The following is a 20,204-nucleotide window of genomic DNA, read 5'->3' as shown; positions in this document are numbered from 1 at the left end:
AACAGCACACAAAGTATAAATTGGTAAAATTATAAAAACATAAATTGGGTTGGAAAGTTTTTTTATTGCCATTATTAATATATTTTAGTTATGCAAAAGAAAAACATGCTGCATTCTTGTGGTTGTTTAAAATGCACTGGTATCGCATTCTAATATAAGTGAGAATATTTTAAACTACATCATAAACTTTAGACACAAAACTTTATTGACATGTAGTACTATAGTAACTTAAAAAACTTCTGCTTTAGAATAGCAACATTTTTAAATAGAAATCTAAACTGGCAACAGCCACCAAATACTGTTGGAACAAGTGTTACTTCCTGCTGCTCGAAGGCCAACATTAGAAGAGGCCTCTGTCACACAAGGCCTCATTTTTTCCAAGCAGCCATGTGTGTCCCAAAATCATAATGCATAGATTTATTTAAAATTCTCCAACTAAGAATAAAAACAATTAATCCACGAATGATGCTATGAATCAACTAATCCTTTTGTAATGATGATTTAGTCTTTTTCAAGTTAAAAGGATAAGGTTTTCTTCATGTGCTGACAGTGATGGGCAGAGGTGTCAGAGCACTCGTGTGGCATTTGTTGCAGTAGCCCGTTGCCACTGGAAACGTCTCTGTGCTCTACAGAAGACAGCCCTGTCTGCACATTCACTATCACCCGGATCAGCTGGCTGGGGCAGTTGTCAATGGAGGCCCTTTTAAAGGCAATGTGTCCATCCCGGTCTGTTTCTATGACAACTGTTTCCCTGCATCCACCTGTGAACCCACGGCAATCAAATGAAAGAGGTCCCCTGTGCCCGAGGTACTACACACGAGGTCAGAACCTACAGGTGCAAGCACTCTGCTCCATGATGTAGTGTCGACAGGTGTGGAGACAGATCTGACAGGAGCGACAGATACTGTAACAAAGACGCCGTGTACAAAACAAAATAGGGGGAAGAATATGGACTATTTTGCAGTTCATTGGGTTTTCTAATTTTATTTTATTTTTTATTTTTTCATTTAAAAGTAACACCAGTAATCCAAGTGAAAATGAGCTTTTCAAATATATAAAGAGTGTGACTTTTTCCCAATTGAAGAATGAACACTCTTCACTGCATTAGGGAAACACAAATTGTGATGGCAAGTTGTGTTATTTCCAGAGTAATTAAAATTATCCTATATATAATTTCCTTTTGCCAGAAATCAAGGAACTCACTTATTCATTTAAGATATTACATCAGTCACTGAAAGGCTTGGACTTAAAGTCCTGGGTTTTCTTGGGAACTTGGAATCAAGTGATTTGAATTTCTTTCCTTTCTAAAATTTGTAATTGGCAACTAGAAGAAACAGTGTTTTCAAGTGTTTTATTTATAATTATCATTACAATTACAGCAGCATTAAGCACATTCATCACATTCATCACGAGTTTGTTACACCTGAAGAGAGATGTAAAGTCCAGTGGCTGTGGCATGTAATAGCTGTGATACCTAGTTGCCATGTTTGGCTCTTTGTTGCCAGATAGTGTGAACACACCTTCACACATGGTCTGAAAGATTAAAAAAAAAAAAAAAAAAAAAAAAAAAAACATCCTCCAGAGAAAATAATTGTCATTTTTTAAATTCACTTCCATCTCAAGATGAATGCATAAAACAGTTTGTAAATTTCTTTTAGTCTTGCTGTATTACCTAATTGAACATGGCACAAACAGAAATCACAACAGAACAACGAAGATCACGATGCATTTCAATAAAGTTACTCACATGATAAATCCATAATGGGTTGCCAAATGGGATGCGTTGCTGTTTTCTCCTAGGGCCCAATTAAAAAGCACTGCTGTGTGAATGTGCACTCTGTGAGCTTGATACTGAGAACAAGCTCATTTCCATGCTGCAATCTTTTTTATTTAACTAGGAACTCTGGCTACAACAAACACCCTGCAATAGTAAGCAAACAATGGGACGTCTACAGAAACTGGACGAACATAAGCATTATAGTATAACTTAAAATTCACAACTATTATAGTTAAATAAGCCTGAATACACAGATTATTATGATCAGTTTAATGACCCTGCACACCAGAACCCCTCATCAATTCTCCTTTGAAATGTGTGAGTGTTTTAATGACTGTGTGAGCTGACCCAAAGTCACCTGGGGTCAATTGTGCTCCCAGAGGGTAATAAAAGGGCAGACCTCTTTTGTCTCAACAAATCAATACAATTTCTTTACTATATTAGAAAACACACAATTACATAGGCATAACAATTTAATATAGTTCTTTTTTTCCCTGATAAACTTTCAAATGCCATGTATGTATTAGTATTCAAAGGAAGAACTGGTGTGTTTCTAAATGTCAGTCCCATGAAAAACAACTAAGCCTATTGATATAATTACTTTTTTCTTAAATAATCTTTTCAGCTATTCAAGTGTTTTTGTTGTCTCTCTGGTTGCCTTATTTAACCAGAGAAGCCATAATTGCATTTCTCCAAAGTTGCATAAATGTGTCAGAAAGGGAATTAATCTTAAAACATGTTTAGAGCTAAAAGACACACACACAAACACACGCACACACACACACACACCCACACAAACACACACACGCACACACACACACCCACACACATAAACACACACACATGCACACATACACACACACACACACACACACACACACATATATATAAAAGGGAAATAAATAACACAAAAAGATGATGCTATATATGGAAGATAGATTAATTTTTGAATCAGTAAACTAATTCCATGGATTTCTCATCAGTCAAAGTGTCAATCAGTTTCTCATACGGTATTTTGTATTTTTGTATCCATATCAGATCTTTATCATAATGTATTTCAGTGAATGGGCGGCCAGTGCTCTCACAAAAATTGCCAGTTCTGGCTTTGCCTGGAGACTGCGATGAGCAACAGTTATCATCATTATCATCATCATCACCACCACCACAGGAAAAAAAAACTATTCATCTGCATTTGTAAATGACAAATAGCAATGTGATCTCAGCTCCAACTGTGTGCATGAGGACCACTGACCCACTTCTTATTTATTAAGAGATACTCAATGGCAATGCATATTCAGAACTAATTACATTTTAACAAAATATACAAATATAATATTATTATACTGTGTCACTCACTTCTGATTTCTCAATGAACACGCTAATCTCAGATAGTTCTGTGTCTAACCATTCAAATTGATCTAATGTCTCACTGCCACCTGCTGGACAGTTTATGTTGTAAAAAACTCCCCCCCCCCATTCCCAGGAATGATCAAAAACAATTTAAACAGAACTAGTTATAAAATAATAATTAATAATTGTGTGTGTGTGTGTGTGTGTGTGTATATATATATATATATATATATAAATCTAAAGCGTGTCAAAGAGCAATTGTACGAAGAAACAACGTCCTTGCCACTAGAGGGAGTCCTTTTCTTTGACCTCCCGGAAGTCAGTTTGTTTTCATCTGCGTCCATGCGGCATATGCTTGAGCCCGAGCTATGGATCTATTCAAATAACTGAGCATAGCTTTAGTTATGGATGCCTTTTCCCGGGATGTGGTCGACTTGAGTTCTGGCTTAGAAAATGTCCCCATTTTAATAGAAAAGAATGTGGTCTCATCTACGATTCCCCAGTTTCAAGTAAGTTCTCTAGCCTATTTAGGTTTTCTGTAGCACTTACCATGCCCTTTTCAACATGGGTTTACAATTAATTACAATAAGAATTGGAATTATCTTAATCGCATTTAAATTTACCCGCTGTTTCTTAATGAAGTATGTTCGAATGAAGTCGCATTTGCATCTGCAGGGTTTAGGACACATGCAAGTTTGTTTCTATAGAAAGGCCATGCCTCACGTGAAAACTCCAGAATTCACTGCAGAGGCTCCACTAGCACTCATCAGTGATTGGCTGCAGGGGCAGGGGTGTAGGTAATGAGGATCCAGTTCAGAGAGTGTGCTTTCAGGGCAACTGGATTTCGGCATTGTAAATGGCAACCCAAATAAGAGATTCGCATCTGACAGATGACGCTGTGGTCTCTGTTTTTGCTATATGGATAACAACCACAATGTGGCAGCAAACAACCAATTTAGAAAATAACCTCAGCGACGCTGACCCACTTCAGTGCCCCAATGCCCCTTTTTTTAGGGACCTGACCATTCTTTGTTATTATGAATAGCCTACATAATATGTGAGCAAACTAAAAATGAGGTTATCAAATAAAAATGTCAACTTAAAGTAAAACAGTGTCATGCATGTGGAGGTGGAATGCTGTAGGTATAAATAATACGAGCCAGGCTTAATATATAGCATGTAGCCTTTAGTGGTGATAATAAATAACTGCTATTTCAGCATTCATGTTATGAAGCCAAAATACTCACTGCATGCCCATAACAGATGATACTCACATTGTTCTACATTTGTCAACGTAAAAATAACATTTTAATTCATATTCTTTTCAGTATTCCCCAGAGAATGTCCAGGGCCCCGGCTGGGCTGTTGACCCAAGTGAAGTCACTCTTCCTGGATGCTCTTGTGTTTCCCACTCCTGTGTTCTGGAAAGCTGCTCGTGTCTGCAGACTCATGGACAGGCGTACCATCCAGGGCAGACTGCTGGTCCAACACACGGACCTATATGTTACCCCTGTTTTTGAATGCAACGCCCTTTGTCTCTGCGGTGACTCCTGCTATAATCGTGTGGTGCAGGTGGGAGTGAGACATAAAGTGGAAATATTTTGGACCACAAACAGGGGCTGGGGTGTGCGGACTCTAGAGCCGATCCACTGTGGAGCGTTTGTGTGTGAATATGCTGGAGAAGTGATCGGATTTGAAGAAGCCAGGCGAAGACAGCTTGCACAAGGACCAAAAGACAGTAATTACATCATCGCTGTGAGGGAGCATGCAGGAACAGAAAATGTCACAGAAACGTTTATTGACCCGGCTGAGATTGGAAATGTAGGGCGCTTCCTCAACCACTCTTGTTTACCCAACCTGTTCATGGTACCAGTGAGGGTGCACTCTGTGGTACCCAAGCTGGCCCTGTTTGCCGGACGGGACATCAAGGCAAAAGAGGAACTAACATTTGACTACTCAGGAGAATACAGAGGTTTTTGTAATCCACAAGGGCCATGTTCCAATCTAACAGATCCCATTGAGGCCAGTGGAACAGATGGACTCCAAAAGAAAATTTGCTATTGTGGCATGAAAAACTGTACAGGGTTTCTTCCTTTAGATATATCAATTCTCAGATAGTGTTGTTTGTACTAGTATGCATTATCTTAAGCAAACAAATTATTTCTTGCAAATCTGGGAGATTTGAGGCCTATAAGATCTTTGGTGCAATCTGGCACGAGCACAGGTGAGACCTATATGACTACATTACATCTGCTCTGAATTCATTAAACCAATTTCTGGGCATTTATCGTAAACAGAAAAATAAAACATCACTTTAAGGGCCCATATTATGTAAAATAGAGTTTTTAACCATTTTATAACAATCTTCATGTGCCGTTAGCTTACTCAGAGTTGAATTGGAATAATTCATGTATTTTTGAGTAATCCTTTATTTCCTCAGGTTGAGGTGCCAAAAAATTCACCTACCTCCTATCTCCACCCACTGCTCTGTACTTACTTGCACTTAGTAAAAAGTAGGAATGTGTGTTAATCTTATATTTCTTTGTCATCTTCATGCAGAGTTTTCCCTCTAACTATCTTTTCAGTTTCTCATAGCAATAAAACCACAGGAGAGGTGAGACCAATTAAATAGGGCCAAGGGCTGTTTTTATATAGAAATGTCTTCAAACGAGGGACTGTGATGTCCTACTTTAGTGTGACCATTCTGAAATCTGCCCTGCTTCTAGTCTAGACCTGCTTTCTGATTATTTATATCCACATCTGGGTTAATTAGAATGGAGACCAATGCTGTCCCAGCCATGAGAGACCGAAGAGGGATAGGACACATGGAAGCAGCCACTGAACAGAGACAGCTATCAAAATGACTGATTTGTGTCAGACAAAACAAAACCCATTTTATTTCAGTTCTGTCCTGAGTTAACAACAATGTCCTTACTAAGCTGTCTTAGAACTGCAGGAGAAAACTTAAATTGATTTTTTTTTATGTTTACATGTTCTGCAATGCCCTGTCCATGTCTCAGTGACTGAAAAACAGAATCAGTGGTATGATAATGTGAATGAAACTGATGGTCGTACTTTGACCTTGGGAAAACATAATGTGAAAGCAGAGAAACATAACCAGATTACAAATGACAAAATCAATAGTGGAATTATTTCTTTTTGTTTTCAAAACGTCATCTCTTTCATATAATAGTATAATGAGGAACTACACAATAATTGTTACACAAAAGTCATATGGCCAGTGTGGGCCAATAGCTTTTGCCTCTCTGAATTCCACATTTTTCTGTGTGTCAGATGTCCCTGAGATCTCCATGGTGATCGGGTGTGTGTACAGGAGGCGACTGTGCTGCATGACAGTGATTGGTTCAGAGGTACAGAGAGTGGATGAATGGTGCCTTTCCATAATGGTCACCTAGCAACCAGCAGTTAATCACATGAGGTGAACTTCTATTTCAAAGCCCCTCCCCTTCACACACAACAACACAAGTGAACATGATCCTCTCAACATAATGCCTCCAATTAGTCTGAAGAGTGGCTTATGACCAACTTGTAATCAGGAATATTTCTACCATTTGCTCAACTACTGTTCACTCTAATTTGAGTGTGCCCAAACGCCCTGCCAAGAGTAGAGTCCATGTAATTTGAAGAAAGTCGCCTTGTCCATCAGACTTATAAAGAAGCCAAGAACTATGGAGGATGCAGTGGTCTGACCAATGCAAATGTATTGCTACTAAATTAGAGCAGCTCCTTGATGAGGAAGTAGATGTCCTTGACTTGGCTTTCCATATTATTCTATGCTGTAATAGAATTTCTTAAACAGGCTTGAATACATTCCACTACTAAAATGTGTAGGCTATAGCTTAAGGAAGTAAGAGTCATTCAGGTCATTAGAGATTTTAGTCTTACATACCTGACCTTTCCCCTATGGAATGTACTCAGGTTTCTGCTTGCTTCGAATTTTGAAGATTGTAGCGAACAAGTCAGTGGACCAAAATGGTATGTAGCTTGTTACTCACATTTTCAGAGGTCACCAGAAATAGGGGTTCATGTACCTATTATCTAAATAAGGTAAGGCTAGTAAAATTTTGTTGTAAACTACAATGCACAAGACAGAAAATACACACACAGTCCCGCGAAGCACTTACATAATAAAAAAAAATAAAAAAAACTAACTAGATGAAAGTAGAGATCCACTGTACTCCGATATGCTTCGTTTTTGTTTTTATTATTATTTCTTATTTCAACATTTTTTGATTTGCGTCTTTATCATTGCATGTGAAATTCACAGGTGGAAGGTGTACAAGTCACATGACAGTCACAAATTCAGTTTCAGTTTGCCATTTGCAGTAGAAAAGTATTTAGCACAACACTCAATGTCTAAAGATGACAATGGTAAATTAAATGGATTTAAGATGAAAGAGCTGTATATCAACACTTTAACATTCATCAGATAGTGTGAAAGATACTTGGTTTATTTTAGAATTAAACATAATATAGGCATAGGAAAACAAACCACAAAATCTTATTGACTCAAAAATACATAAAATAAAAACAATGTTTATATTGTGGAAAAGGTAGCATAAAATGTTTTGTTAGCCTCAGTTTTTTATTGGAACAAATTAGTGTTTATTTTAAATGTGTATGTTTATATATTTCTTCCTTAAACAATACACATTTCACCCAAAATTTTGTATGACACCGCTGCATCTGTATGTCAACAAGTGTAACATCTCAGGAATGGTAGATGTTTAGGTAATGAAGTGGGTGAAAGTGAATCCTTGAGTTCCCCCATGCAACTGAGCCTATTAGATTAGAGGTAGTTAAAGAAGCTTATACAACATGTTCTGGGTGTTCAGACCATCGCATCCTCGGATATGTTTCTTTCTATTGGATTAACTCATACGTGTAGGTGCGAGTAACTGTGCATCTGTTCTCACAGGGCAAACATCTGGCACATCGTTTTTCCTGGCACTTGTGTACACTGTGTCATATTGATTATTCTGTAACCATGGTGATGATCCTTCACTGTCTGATCAGCTCTGTGCAGGTGTCCATTAAATCAATTCCATTTCCTCTGATCACGAATGATGCACAACGGAAAATAAAAATAGTGCAATGATCAAGACTGCAAAACTTTTTTTCTCCAACCCGCTTTATGGTTATACCACAAAATGACAGGCCTAATTAAAATATATGCAGGTCTAATCAGCTGTCCCCTACTGGGAATATGCAGGCCATTAAAGTGGAATAATTGTTCTTATTTTTAGTGAAGATGAAAACTACCTTAAATCAAAGTGTTACATAAAGTTGCCAAGTCAAGCAGCACATTTAGTTCTCATGCTGGTTAGCAGTGTGTAATTAAAGCTAATGATCTTTGCCTGTGATGGTATAGGGACATTATGTGCATCGCTGACTGGGATAGAGGAAGCATACAGTATCATTCTCTGGTTTTAGTGTTACCAATGTTTACTCAGTGATACGGACAGTGAATTTGCCTTTGGTCACTGTGGCAGTCCTTAGAGTGTATTCTGCCATATAAAGACTATATCATTGTCACCTCTTGCCTGGTGGTATCTCATTACCGGTGTTAATAATTGGTTGAGCAGGGGTATTGATCTGCAGGTGAATATTATTTTTGTTGCTTCCTTGCTGTGTTTATAATGATTTAAAGCCATGCTCAGTGGGCATGTTGTGGCGGCCATACCATTTACTCTTCATACATTTGTCACACTGGGGCTACATTGGGGATGCTAAACCTAAGCATCAAAATAACATGCAAAATCAAATGAGCTATAGTCGACAGTGGAGGCTGTGCTCAGAGTTGCCAAAGAGTTATTAAAGATAGCTAGGTTCCCTTTCTATTCTATGGTACAATAGTTGTGTTTGTGCATTACTATATTCAAACTGATGAAGCTGTCTGTATTGACTTCAGATCAACTTTATCACACAACAGCATTTTTGTCCACTTTTACTTTAGTACAGTGATAAAGCCATCTTTTGCTTGTGCTCGTGTATCCATGACAACTGATGGTCTCTGAATTCACTTTAATTACTGTCAAAAAATGTATTGTAATATTTTTTTTAATAAAGGTTTTTCTCTAAGGGTCTAAGTTGATGAAATCAGAACATACAGAATGGGTACTTTGGAGACAGACATTCAATGGTCTTGTGATTGAAGATTTGGATTTACAGTTGTGGCTTTATATTCTTGAGAAATGCCTACATTTGCCACACTAAGTAGAAATTACTCCCGGTAAGTGGATCCATCTGCAATTAGCAAATGTTTTGTTGTTAGACAGTTTCCAATGACAAACTTTGGTTTTATGGATAGGAAATGGAACATGCTTCACTGGAAAACACATTTACAAACTACAGTCTAATTGCTATCATTATGTCTCTGGAAAGCAGAAGTGGGAGGTAACAAAAAGAACAAGCTCATATCTGGTAATGGATACTTCTGAACCTCACTTATTCTTCTAATGTTCAAAATCTCATTAACATCTGCTAAGTGGAATTATTTAGCGCTGTAATGCACTTTTGGACATAATAGCTGTATCCTACTTTTGTTTCTCCATATTTCTATCATATGGGGTAAAATGTTGAATAAATACATTACTAAAGTATTACATTCTGCTATTTATTTATTATAACTCATGATTTTTTTTAACAGTATTGCAGATTTAGAATCATTTTTGTGGTTTAAATCTGCTTGGGTTGTTGTGCCAGTGGCTTAAATTAGTTATAATATGATGTTTATTGTTTATATTTACGTTGTTATCGCGACAGGCCTGCATATGGTTCTTATGCCTATCACTAGTTTAACAGATGGAGACACATAGCTTGTTCTGTTGCTGGGTTCTGTTTTTTAATGTAAATGTAAAATGTTAAAGACAGACTATAAAATATTTTACCTAATGGGTTTGAGTGTAAAACAATGAACTTCCACAAACAAAACAGACCTGATTCTAACTGCACAGAACAAACCTGACAAAGAACACAGCCTAAACAAAAGTAACATAATTAATCTGTGTATTCATGCCAGTTCAAACCCCACAGCAAGAACCCTTCTTGTTAAGCGGTGTGAGCCTCTGTTTGTGACATGCTTTTAATCAATGGCTTAAAGTGCTATGCTTCAGCAAAGTGGGGATGAGCAGGGGGGCTGCTGTGGGCTGTATGTATTCACTATAGGCCTATGATAATTTTCCCTAAACTACCTCCTATTATGTTATGAATATTTCCATTTAATCGAAAAAAAAAAAAAGATATCTCTGTGTAATAAAATAGTTGCCTAACATTCAGTGTTGGGAAGGTTACTTTTAAAATGTATTCTCCTACAGATTACATACCCCAAAATGTAGTTTGTAATGTAATTCATTAAATTACTTAAAGTGAGTAACGTAATCTGAATACTTTGGATTACTTGCTTTGCTGTAGAGAAAGAAAGACGAGGAAATCATAATGTAAGATGTTTTATCTGCTAAAAGACAATAAAAAGCCTGGTCTTTACTTAACCAAATTAAAAATATTATTGATAGAAGAGGAGGAGACATGGTCCACACAGCATGGTTTAGTTCTGTTAAATCCTGTTTGAGACATAGTTTAGACCTGGTTTTAGTCTTGGTTTAGTCCTGGTTTAGATCTGGTTTAGATCTGGTTTAGTCTTGGTTTAGATCTGGTTTTAGACCTGGTTTGGGCCTGGTTTAGACCTGGTTTTAGTCCTGGTTTAGTCCTGGTTTAAACCAGGTCCAAACCAGGTCTAAACCAGGTGGTTTAGATCTGGTTTGGATCTAGTTTTAGACCTGGTTTAGACCTAGTTTAAACCTTGTTTAGACCTGGGTTTAGACCTGGTTTAGTGTCCGGCAATGAGTGAAATTACCGGAAAAAAAAGGGCATATAGCCCAAAATGTGAAAACAGGAAAATACCTCTGTGTAATCCATTTATTCCAACAAAGTAACTGTAATCCAATTACCATTCACTGAAACAGTAACTGTAACTGAATAGAGTTATAATATAAGTCATAATTTGTATTCTGATTACGTAACTCCGGTACATGTAATCTGTTACTCCCCGACACTGCTAACATTGCCAAAGCATGAGCCCAAGTTGTGTGTTTTTTTTGTTTGTTTTTTTTTTGTGTGTGTGTTTGCACTACATTTCCCAGAGTTCCTTGCGGTATTATGCGGTCCATATAAATAGTAACGAAAGGGGCGTTCCTCAGTGACATGTGGAGGAGGTAAGAAGCGGATTGTTGCTGAGGGCACATTCAGCTGTCAGAGATAACGCCGCTCGCTCCGCCACTTCTCCCGTACCTGGAGTTTCACGGCCATGGATTTAAACCTGGGGATAGCGCGCTGTAAATGATCCCTCGCTGACCCACTTGAACGCTTTTGCCTGCTCTTGTCTTTGCCGCCTTCTTTTGCTTCGTGCCAGGTAAAATAAGCCTAGTTTTCCAGCTCAAGCATTGTTCTTTTTTGTTTCAGCATCCCTTTTAAGGAAGTGGCCCACGCGCATGTTTTACAGTAGAAAGATCGTACAGTGAATGTAGGGACGCCTCATTTAGCTAGCAGATCTGTGTGGTTATGGGCTGTCAAGAGAGTTGTCATGTCTCTCAAAGAGTAGGCTATAATTTAATGTTCCAGCCGACAGTTTATCGAAGTGTCTACTACAAAAGCATCATTTACTACTTTATAACAAGAGTTTTTCTTAGGCCACAATGTTAAATGAGTTGAAGGCATGTTTCAAAATGTTTTATCCAGTTCATTTCAGTCATTCTTTCTATTGGCTCCAGTGAAAGCACCCTATGGAATAACCTAGTATTATTTACCTGTTTCATCTTCTTTCATCAGAAATCTAAATAACCTTTGTTTTCTTATAGATAGACATACAACATTACTCTAATATTTACTGCTTGTTTATTGTTTCAGTCCAAACCTTAGGCACCATGTCAGACAAGATGTCAAGTTTCCTCCACATAGGGGACATTTGCTCCCTGTATGCAGAAGGATCCACCGCTGGATTCATCAGCACTTTGGGGTATGTTGCGTTTCTAACTTTCCTAATGAGCACTACGAAATATAATTATTGCAGGAAGCACAGTAATAGCTCTGACGGTTCTCGGCACGTTGTTAATATATCCTATATTATAACCTTGTGCAAGTTTTAATGATTCCAGTAAATTGTAGGGTTGTCAAAAGTATCAACAATTAAATGCTAAAACTGGTGTCAAAACTAGACACAATTTTAAGCTTACTGACACTGAAAAAGAAATTGCATAAATAGGACAAAATCTGACCTTTCCTAAATATTTCTAACATGCTCTAGATCGTTATCAGAACAAATATAAGACCACATAATAATGAAACTATTATTACTTTGTGCCATGTTTTTTTGTTTTGTTTTATTTATTTTAATATCATTGTGGTTGATGCACCAATATCAATATTAGTCTCAGGTTACTGGCCGGATCATAGACCATATAAAGACATGGACTAAGCGAGTGTGTCGTCACCCATAGTGTTTGGCTCCATTCAAATGAAGCTCACGTTGGTGGCGGGTAAAGGGGCGAATTTGGAGGCGGGTCCATATTAGGAATAGGGATTTATTTACAGACAAACTAGTGAAATAAAAACACCAGGATCATGTAGAGCAGGTCAATATGAACATTTTACAACCAAAATGATGAGTGAATGAGTCTCACAGCAGCAACTACAGAAAGAGGGATGGCGATTTTTCAATGTAAAGTCAATTGGAAACCAACATCAATGGAGCCGAAAGCGTCTCCATGAACACTTCCTATTTGGAATATAATATATAAAGTCTATGGGCCAGATTCAGAAAACTTTCCTGAAATGAGTAGATTAAGGATAGTGGTTAAGTGATAGTAACAATTAATACACTTTCCACTGTTGACACTGAATATCTGAGTGTATAATAATTTGTTAGTGGTGGTAGATCACTGGCAGTCTTTCTCATTTTATTTGCTGTATCTTTGTGTCTGGCCGGCCTTAAATTACCCTGTCTCTTCCTGTTGCACTGGGAGCCATTAAGCACCATCACTTGACATCTTCCCTCCTCTGTAATTACAGCCTGAGTTTAGAAGTACATCATTATCAGGGCTAATCGAGTGCCCAATCTGCCATGTTTGGTGAAAATGTTCCCCACTCTATGTCTAGTTGTTTTTTTTTTTTGTTTGTTTGTTTGGTTCTTCATGTCAGCGGTTCTACTATGAGAGGCACATGTGTTGTCTTCTTCTTCTCCTTTACGAGCTGGAGTCTCCTTCCTCTTGCTGTGTCACTGGTGTGTTTACCACTTGCGAGTCCCTTTTTTCGCAGAATCCTTGCTCTTTCACAGTTGGGTGTTGTGCGTCACCTTCCATGGCAACTGAATGTGTGCACATCTTTGAAGCTTGTTTGTCAAATCTCTCATCTTGTGTAGTTATGCCTGCTGATAAGTCTGCCCTCCGCTTCTGCCTTTGAGTCCTCTACATTACACGGTAGAGGACACAGTTATAAATAGCATTATTCTTTTGTATTAGGTGATGCTGATGCTGACGCTGCTAAGAGTGACCCCTAAACTAACACCTGTCCACCAAGGGAAGGAGGAAGACTTTTTCATTTGTTGATGCAGTAGGGAGCAGTCCTGTCACGCTAAGACATTTTTAAGTGTGATATATCGGTGAAGTAAATATATACCAACAATGATAATAATGAAACTTATGAATCCCTCTGACAATATCCCAAAAGAAGGTTTAAACCACAAGAACTATTCTAAATTTACAATAATGTAATGTAATGCCATAAATAAACAGCATAATGAATCTCTTAGTAGTTACTTTGCATCGGTAATGAGGTAATAGACGGTATTAATTCAACCTTTTACGGCTTAAACTTGAAAAAAAAAAAAAGAAGAAAAATCCCACTATTCCAAAGAAAAAGTGCACACAATAAATACTGACCTAAAATTATTGCTCCAGCTTTCATATATTGAACAATAAGTCGATATAGTAATAATTGTGACAGGCCGAGCTGAGACTAGTGTGTATGACTCAAAAAATGTGTTCTTGTTTTTGAGATTGTGGTCGAGTTTGTAACTGTTTTTGCCGCTGACACCCCTTGTGATGCCACAACATCTTAATATTTTTCGCATGCTCTAGACCTTTGTCAGAACAAGTTTGAGACCACATGGTAATAATGAAACTGTTTTAATATCATTGTGGTATACGTTATCAAGCCTATTTCTAAACTGAGTTTGTAATTTTAGTATAGTGACAACACTACAAGATTGCTCTGATGTAGTTGATAAATAGAGTTTTATAGTATTTGGTTTTATGGTGAACAGTTCCAAAATTCTGCACATAACTCTGTACTTAATTCTAGCATTTCATTTCTTGTTGGGCCTATGAGAAACAAAACCACCTTAACAATAATAAAGCAGTCCATTTGACTCCACAAAGTGGAGTTCTATAAAACCTTCTAGCTATTATAATGTTAATCATTTTGTTTCAAGATTTGTTCATTTAAAATGACTGAGATTGAAAATGGATGTCTTATGTGTGTTGATTTTAGTTACAATATTATTTTATTTTAAAGGGAAGATTAATTAATTTCTCTGTTATTGTAGCTTAAATTTCTAATTTTTAACCTCTGAGAAAATTAATTGCATAGCGTATATACAATGTGAAGAAAATGAATCACCATGGGTTATCCATGTAACCAGTCAGACGTCTTTTTGACCCATTAAAATAATTCTGTGTTTAAACTTTCATTATTATTTTACTATTCACTGCTTAGAGTTGGCATTAGGCTTAGAAGAGCTTATGTGTTACCACATACCACAGAGTTGTTTTAGCATTTTGTACCTAAAATGTGCCCTTATTTCAGAAAAAAATAAATAAAAAATCCTTTTGAGGACATTGTCTCTTTCAGTAAATGTGGAATTCTTTTGATGTTGATGAAGTTACCTTGGAGACCTGAGCTAAGTGTTCTGTTACTCTTACTATGGATTTTAAGATCAACTTTTAAACTGTTTCAACTTATGACTATGGCTCACTTTAATATCACTAATCAGGTTTAGTGCTTCTCTAATTGTATTCACAAGGCTTTGCTATTAGTCTAATGTGTTACTGACTTGGAGCTTAATAATTACCAGTAAACTTGTCTCATTTTCAGCACCGTTACATGCCAGGATTGTATTTGGAAATGTTTAGATAGATTTTTTTTTCAGACAAATGCATCAAAAATAATTAAATATTCACATGTAGAATTTTTAATCCCTTAGTTGAACCTCAGGTTTAACTTTTTTAACTTTAACTATTTTTTAAGCAATACTGACATTCAGTCAACTCCAGTTGTCACTGATATGGTTGGGATTTTTTGATCAAAGGGTCTATAACTAATCCTCTGTCTAGAAAAGCATGTGGTTGGAGCAGAGTTCAATCTGAAGACAGATGAAACTGGTTTAATTTCACAATACAAACTTGTTTTTCAAAAGATAATATTGAATGGAATTGATTTATCTTTGGGAAAATATTGGGAAAAATATTGCCATATTGCTCAGCCCTAACTGATACTATTTTCTTGGTTGAGTGACTAACCATTATTACATGTTTTCAGACTTGTGGATGACCGCTGTGTGGTACAACCAGATACTGGTGACCTTAACAACCCCCCCAAGAAATTCAGAGGTAAGGGTCTGATTGTATTTTTACAAAATATTAACTGTGAATTTGCTCAACTTCTAAAAATGTCAACTCCTTAAAAATTAGGTTACATGTAGGACTGCAACAAATTATTATTTTAGTAGTTGACTAATCAGCAATAATGTTTTTGATTAGTCAAGTTAATATACCTCTTTTAATACTGAAAAAAAAGGTTACTGGTTTTGTGTAAAAAATAAAATTATGTTTAGACTTTGAGGCTTTGATCCTTTCTGCACATATTTTTCTCAGAACATGTTTCATGTTGATGAAAAGTGATCAAATCATAATAAATACGCGTATTTATCTTATGTTAAATTATGATAAATTTGCCTTTTTATGGTGTTATTTTTTATATATAATTTAATTCTGTCTACACAATTACTTTGACATGCAAAACAAAACAGTAAACAGTTTTCCACTGTTCTGTATTGTCTTAAACAGAATCAAACACACAGAGAGAGCACAGGTACAATGACACAGTTTGGAGCTGGTCAATGTAAAGACTTATTCCAGTGAAGTAGCTCTGGTCTCTGCCTGTGGACACAGGAGTAACACATGATTGATTACATTATGATTATCTACTTTGTGTAGACATTTAAATATACTTAAAGCATTAATTACTATCTAATACAGTAATGGACCAGAACAGAATTGTACATGCAGAAACTGCATTCACCATCTGCTGCTTTTCTTTTCAAATTGCAGTTTGTCTGGTACAAAGTCCTACTGCCCCATCATCCTGTAGAAACATTTGATAAATGGTTATTAGGAAGTATATTTTGAAAAAATATCATTCTGTTTGAATAATTTGAGTTGGTTTACTTTGTCCATCTGTGCTTTGTTGGTTGTCAAATATTTTCCTTTATTCTGAAAGATACAGAGATTTTATTTTGTTTTAATCTTTTTACTTTAACTGATAACCTCACTTTTAGAATGGTGCAGAAATGACTAACTAACATAAACTATAACATTCATGAACTTACCCACAGCCACAGCAAAGTGTTCTCACTCTTTGTTTATTGATGACTCTGGAAGCAACACATTCAAATCTTAGCATGACTGTCCATTTACAAGAGTGTGACAGTTGTACTAATAAATTGTTTAATGGAAACAACCTTACATTAAGCCTAATTTCAAACAAAACAAGACAAACATGTGTTTACAATTCATTCTAGGTCAGAGAAAGCGTTAGAAATCTTTTAAATGTCTCCAGATCAGCTCCTCCTGGATGCACACTGCAGTGACCTCTGCTCCTCTGACAGTCTTGTGTCATTTAAATTTTTGTTCCCAAAGTTTTGGGGAGAAGTCCCGAGGGAGAAGCGTCACAACAAATGGGAACAAAGTTATGTTTCCTCAGCAATTTAGCGTGAATCAAGTGACCTTTGTAAGATTTAAACATGTTTGACAGAGAATAGTAAAAAAGTCATGTTATTGTTGTCAAACTTGTTTGCAATTTGAGCAACCCCTCTTTGATCATTTTATCACTGTACATTGACACTTTTGCAATAACTTAGAATACGGTGGTGACTGAAGGCTTCTAATTTGAGAGTAAAATAATTACATTTTTTTCCTTTATGAAGATCAGAAATTGTTTATTCTTTTCTGACATTTAGATTTAATAATTCCATAGTCAGTTTTGGGAAGGTTACTTTTAAAATGTATTCCCCTACAGATTACAGATTACATACCCCAAAATGTAGTTTGTAACGTAATCAATTAAGTTACTTAAGGTGAGTAACGTAATCTGAATACTTTGGATTACTTGATACTTGTAGAGCAGCAAAGACTAGGATATTGTAACATAAAATGTTTGTCTGATAAAAGAAAATAAAAAGCCCAGACTTTACTGAACCAAATTAAAAATATTATTGATAGAAGAAGAGGAGACACGGCCTGCACAGCATGATTTAGTCCTGTTAAATCCTTTTTGAGACATAGTTTAATCCTGGTTTAGTTCTAGTTTAGACCTGGTTTTAGACCTGGTTTAGACCTGGTTTAGACCTGGTTTTAGTCCTGGTTTAGTCCTGGTTTAGTCCTAGTTTAGACCTGGTTTTAGACCTGGTTTAGACCTGGTTTTAGTCCTGGTTTAGTCTTGGTTTAGTCCTCGTTTAGACCTGGGTTTAGACCTGGTTTGGACCTGGGTTTAGACCTGGTTTAGTGTCCGGCAATGAGTGGAATTACCAAAAAAAAAAAAAAAAAAATGAGAAGAAATGTGAAAACAGGAAAATCCCTCTGTGTAATCCATTTATTTCAACAAAGTAACTGTAATCCAATGACCACTCACTGAAACAGTAACTGTAACTGAATACAGTTACTCTTAATGTGTACTCTGATTACGTAACTTCGGTACATGTAATCAGTTACTCCCCAACACTGTCCATAGTCATAAACTACCAAATGCAAAGCCTGTCCACCTCTGTAACAAATATATTTGGTATAAGGGAGCATGAGTATAGATGAGTATAGGTTTCATGTTTGTTGTTTTCATAATATGGTGTTTGTTGGAGGGTTGTGCAGTTAATTACATTTGGATCTAAACAAGATGAAATTGTACTTTTTTTTTCATGTTTTTATTCAATATGGTATATATTAGTCAGTATTGTGATATTGTTGAAGCCGTAGAAAGAGACTTTTTTCATGTTGACAAATACAGCCCTTTTAAACACATATGGCTGCAGCAGGCAGGTGGTTAAAATGACACTGTTGTTTTGTTAAAGATCCTTTCACACACTGTGGTCTTGTGCTGTGACTAATCATGGTTTAATTAGCAACAGGGCAGGTGTCACACCAGTCATTTAGTGTTGAACAATTTAAGATGAAAATGTTGTTGTTTTTGATAATGCTGAAAAATGTCATGAGATTTCAAGAAATAGCATCGTGACCACAAGGAGGGTTTTTACTCTAATAAGAAGAACCATAACTGCTGTGTTGAGTTTTTCACGTTAGATCTGAATTCTCTAAAGATTCATTAAGGTATTTTCAAGGCATTTTTAACTGTCTAAAACAACTTGATCTGATTACAGCTTTTGAAGTTAAAAGTTAAAAATAAAAAGTAAAGTGGTAGATAGAGATATTAAGTGATCACACATGTTTATGAGGCCTTTGTCCAAGAACATAAGTCTTTTGTTGAAACCACCCGATGACATGTAACTGAACTTCAAAACTGATTCAAAAATACTCTAGGAACATACAGTTTGAGCTGAACACATTTTATTTTACAGTTCCACTTTAGTCAATAATTTTGACTGATAACTTTATCCCCTCCACATCTACTGTTTGTGAGTAGTCCCCTTGCCACACCTCCTGCCTTAATCTGTCATTGGTTTCCCTCTACCTATTAATTACATTTCTGTCAACTCAAGGTCATCCTCAACATCCTCAGGTCCTGACCTTTGCTCTGACTCCTTTTTTAATCATTGTCTTTTCATTTGTGAAAGAGTCAACACTGGTAAGATGCATACACTCTTTACATTTGATCTTGGTAGTACACTACACTGGCTGACAAAGCTTCTAGTAAAAACACTGAGGTGGTATATGCTTTGGTGCCCTGTTTGAATTTGTATCTGAACAAAAATGCACAGAAGTAGACAGATCTACAGTGATGAGTTTTTATAGAAAATTACATCCTAATAAGGTCCTCAGTAGCTGTTTGACCTTTATTGCAAAAGCAGCCTGTGCTAAATCCTATCGTCCCCGTAGACGAGCTGAGTAATAATAGCCCACTTAAGCTGTTTAAAAGGCTGTCTGTCAGGATCGGACCCACTGCAGATGAATGCTGTTCACGCGCTCAGTGGTTCATCTTGTAAAAGATTCATAAATGCTCTGTGTGCTCACATTGGTGCTAATGGCTGATAGTATGGCTCAGATAGACAGACAGAGTCCTTGCAGGTCACTTATCTAAATCTCCACTGAGCAGGTTAAGACTTGGCAGAACATCCTCTCTACCATATCTGGTGTGCCAAAATACATTTCAAGAAAACTACTGCATTATTTTTGGGTTAAAATGAATACACATTCCTTAGGCACATGTTTAGTGAGAAAGGTGTCTTTCTTTCTTAAAATACAAAAGAAAAAAAGATGTATAGTTATGTTGCTTTGTAAAATGAATTAAAATGAATGCCATGGTGATGCAGTGATTAGGTCTCTCGTCTGTGTGGATGTTGCACGTTTCTCCCCATGTCTGCTCAGGTGCTTGGTTTTCCCTCTTAAAAAAATAGGGTCCTCTCTTGGGTCAGGACTCCCCTAAAAAAAGATTCTAAATTTCAGTGGGAATTTCCGGGTTACGTAAAGGTCAGAAAAGCTATTTTAAACTAATCTGACAGTTGTTTTTTATTATACTTATTTGTTTGGATTGCATGATGTGGACTTACTCTTCTTGC

General features: G+C 36.6%; 2 protein-coding genes across 2 annotated transcripts in view; both read left to right on the top strand.

Moving 5' to 3' along the window:
* Positions 1 to 3,468: 3,468 nt before the first annotated feature.
* Positions 3,469 to 9,588, top strand: setmar (SET domain and mariner transposase fusion gene). The gene is given in 3 exon segments (XM_020935812.2): positions 3,469 to 3,636; positions 4,456 to 4,593; positions 4,595 to 9,588. Coding segments are annotated over 3 exon segments (894 nt in total). The 5' UTR covers positions 3,469 to 3,531; the 3' UTR covers positions 5,246 to 9,588.
* A 1,778-nt stretch (positions 9,589 to 11,366) lies between these two features.
* The window catches only part of itpr1b (inositol 1,4,5-trisphosphate receptor, type 1b), a 60,591-nt gene continuing 51,753 nt past the window's right edge, over positions 11,367 to 20,204 (top strand). The window contains 3 exon segments of the mRNA XM_055161054.1: positions 11,367 to 11,558; positions 12,053 to 12,161; positions 15,740 to 15,810. Coding sequence (XP_055017029.1) covers positions 12,070 to 12,161; positions 15,740 to 15,810 — 163 coding nt within the window. The 5' untranslated portion in view covers positions 11,367 to 11,558; positions 12,053 to 12,069.

The sequence above is a fragment of the Boleophthalmus pectinirostris genome, unplaced genomic scaffold (assembly GCF_026225935.1).
Source record: "Boleophthalmus pectinirostris isolate CB_2022bp ecotype Guang Dong unplaced genomic scaffold, ASM2622593v1 HiC_scaffold_3, whole genome shotgun sequence".
Taxonomy (NCBI): Eukaryota; Metazoa; Chordata; class Actinopteri; order Gobiiformes; family Gobiidae; genus Boleophthalmus; species Boleophthalmus pectinirostris.
Note: the sequence above shows the minus strand (reverse complement) of the source record. Positions and strands in the feature narration are given on the sequence as shown.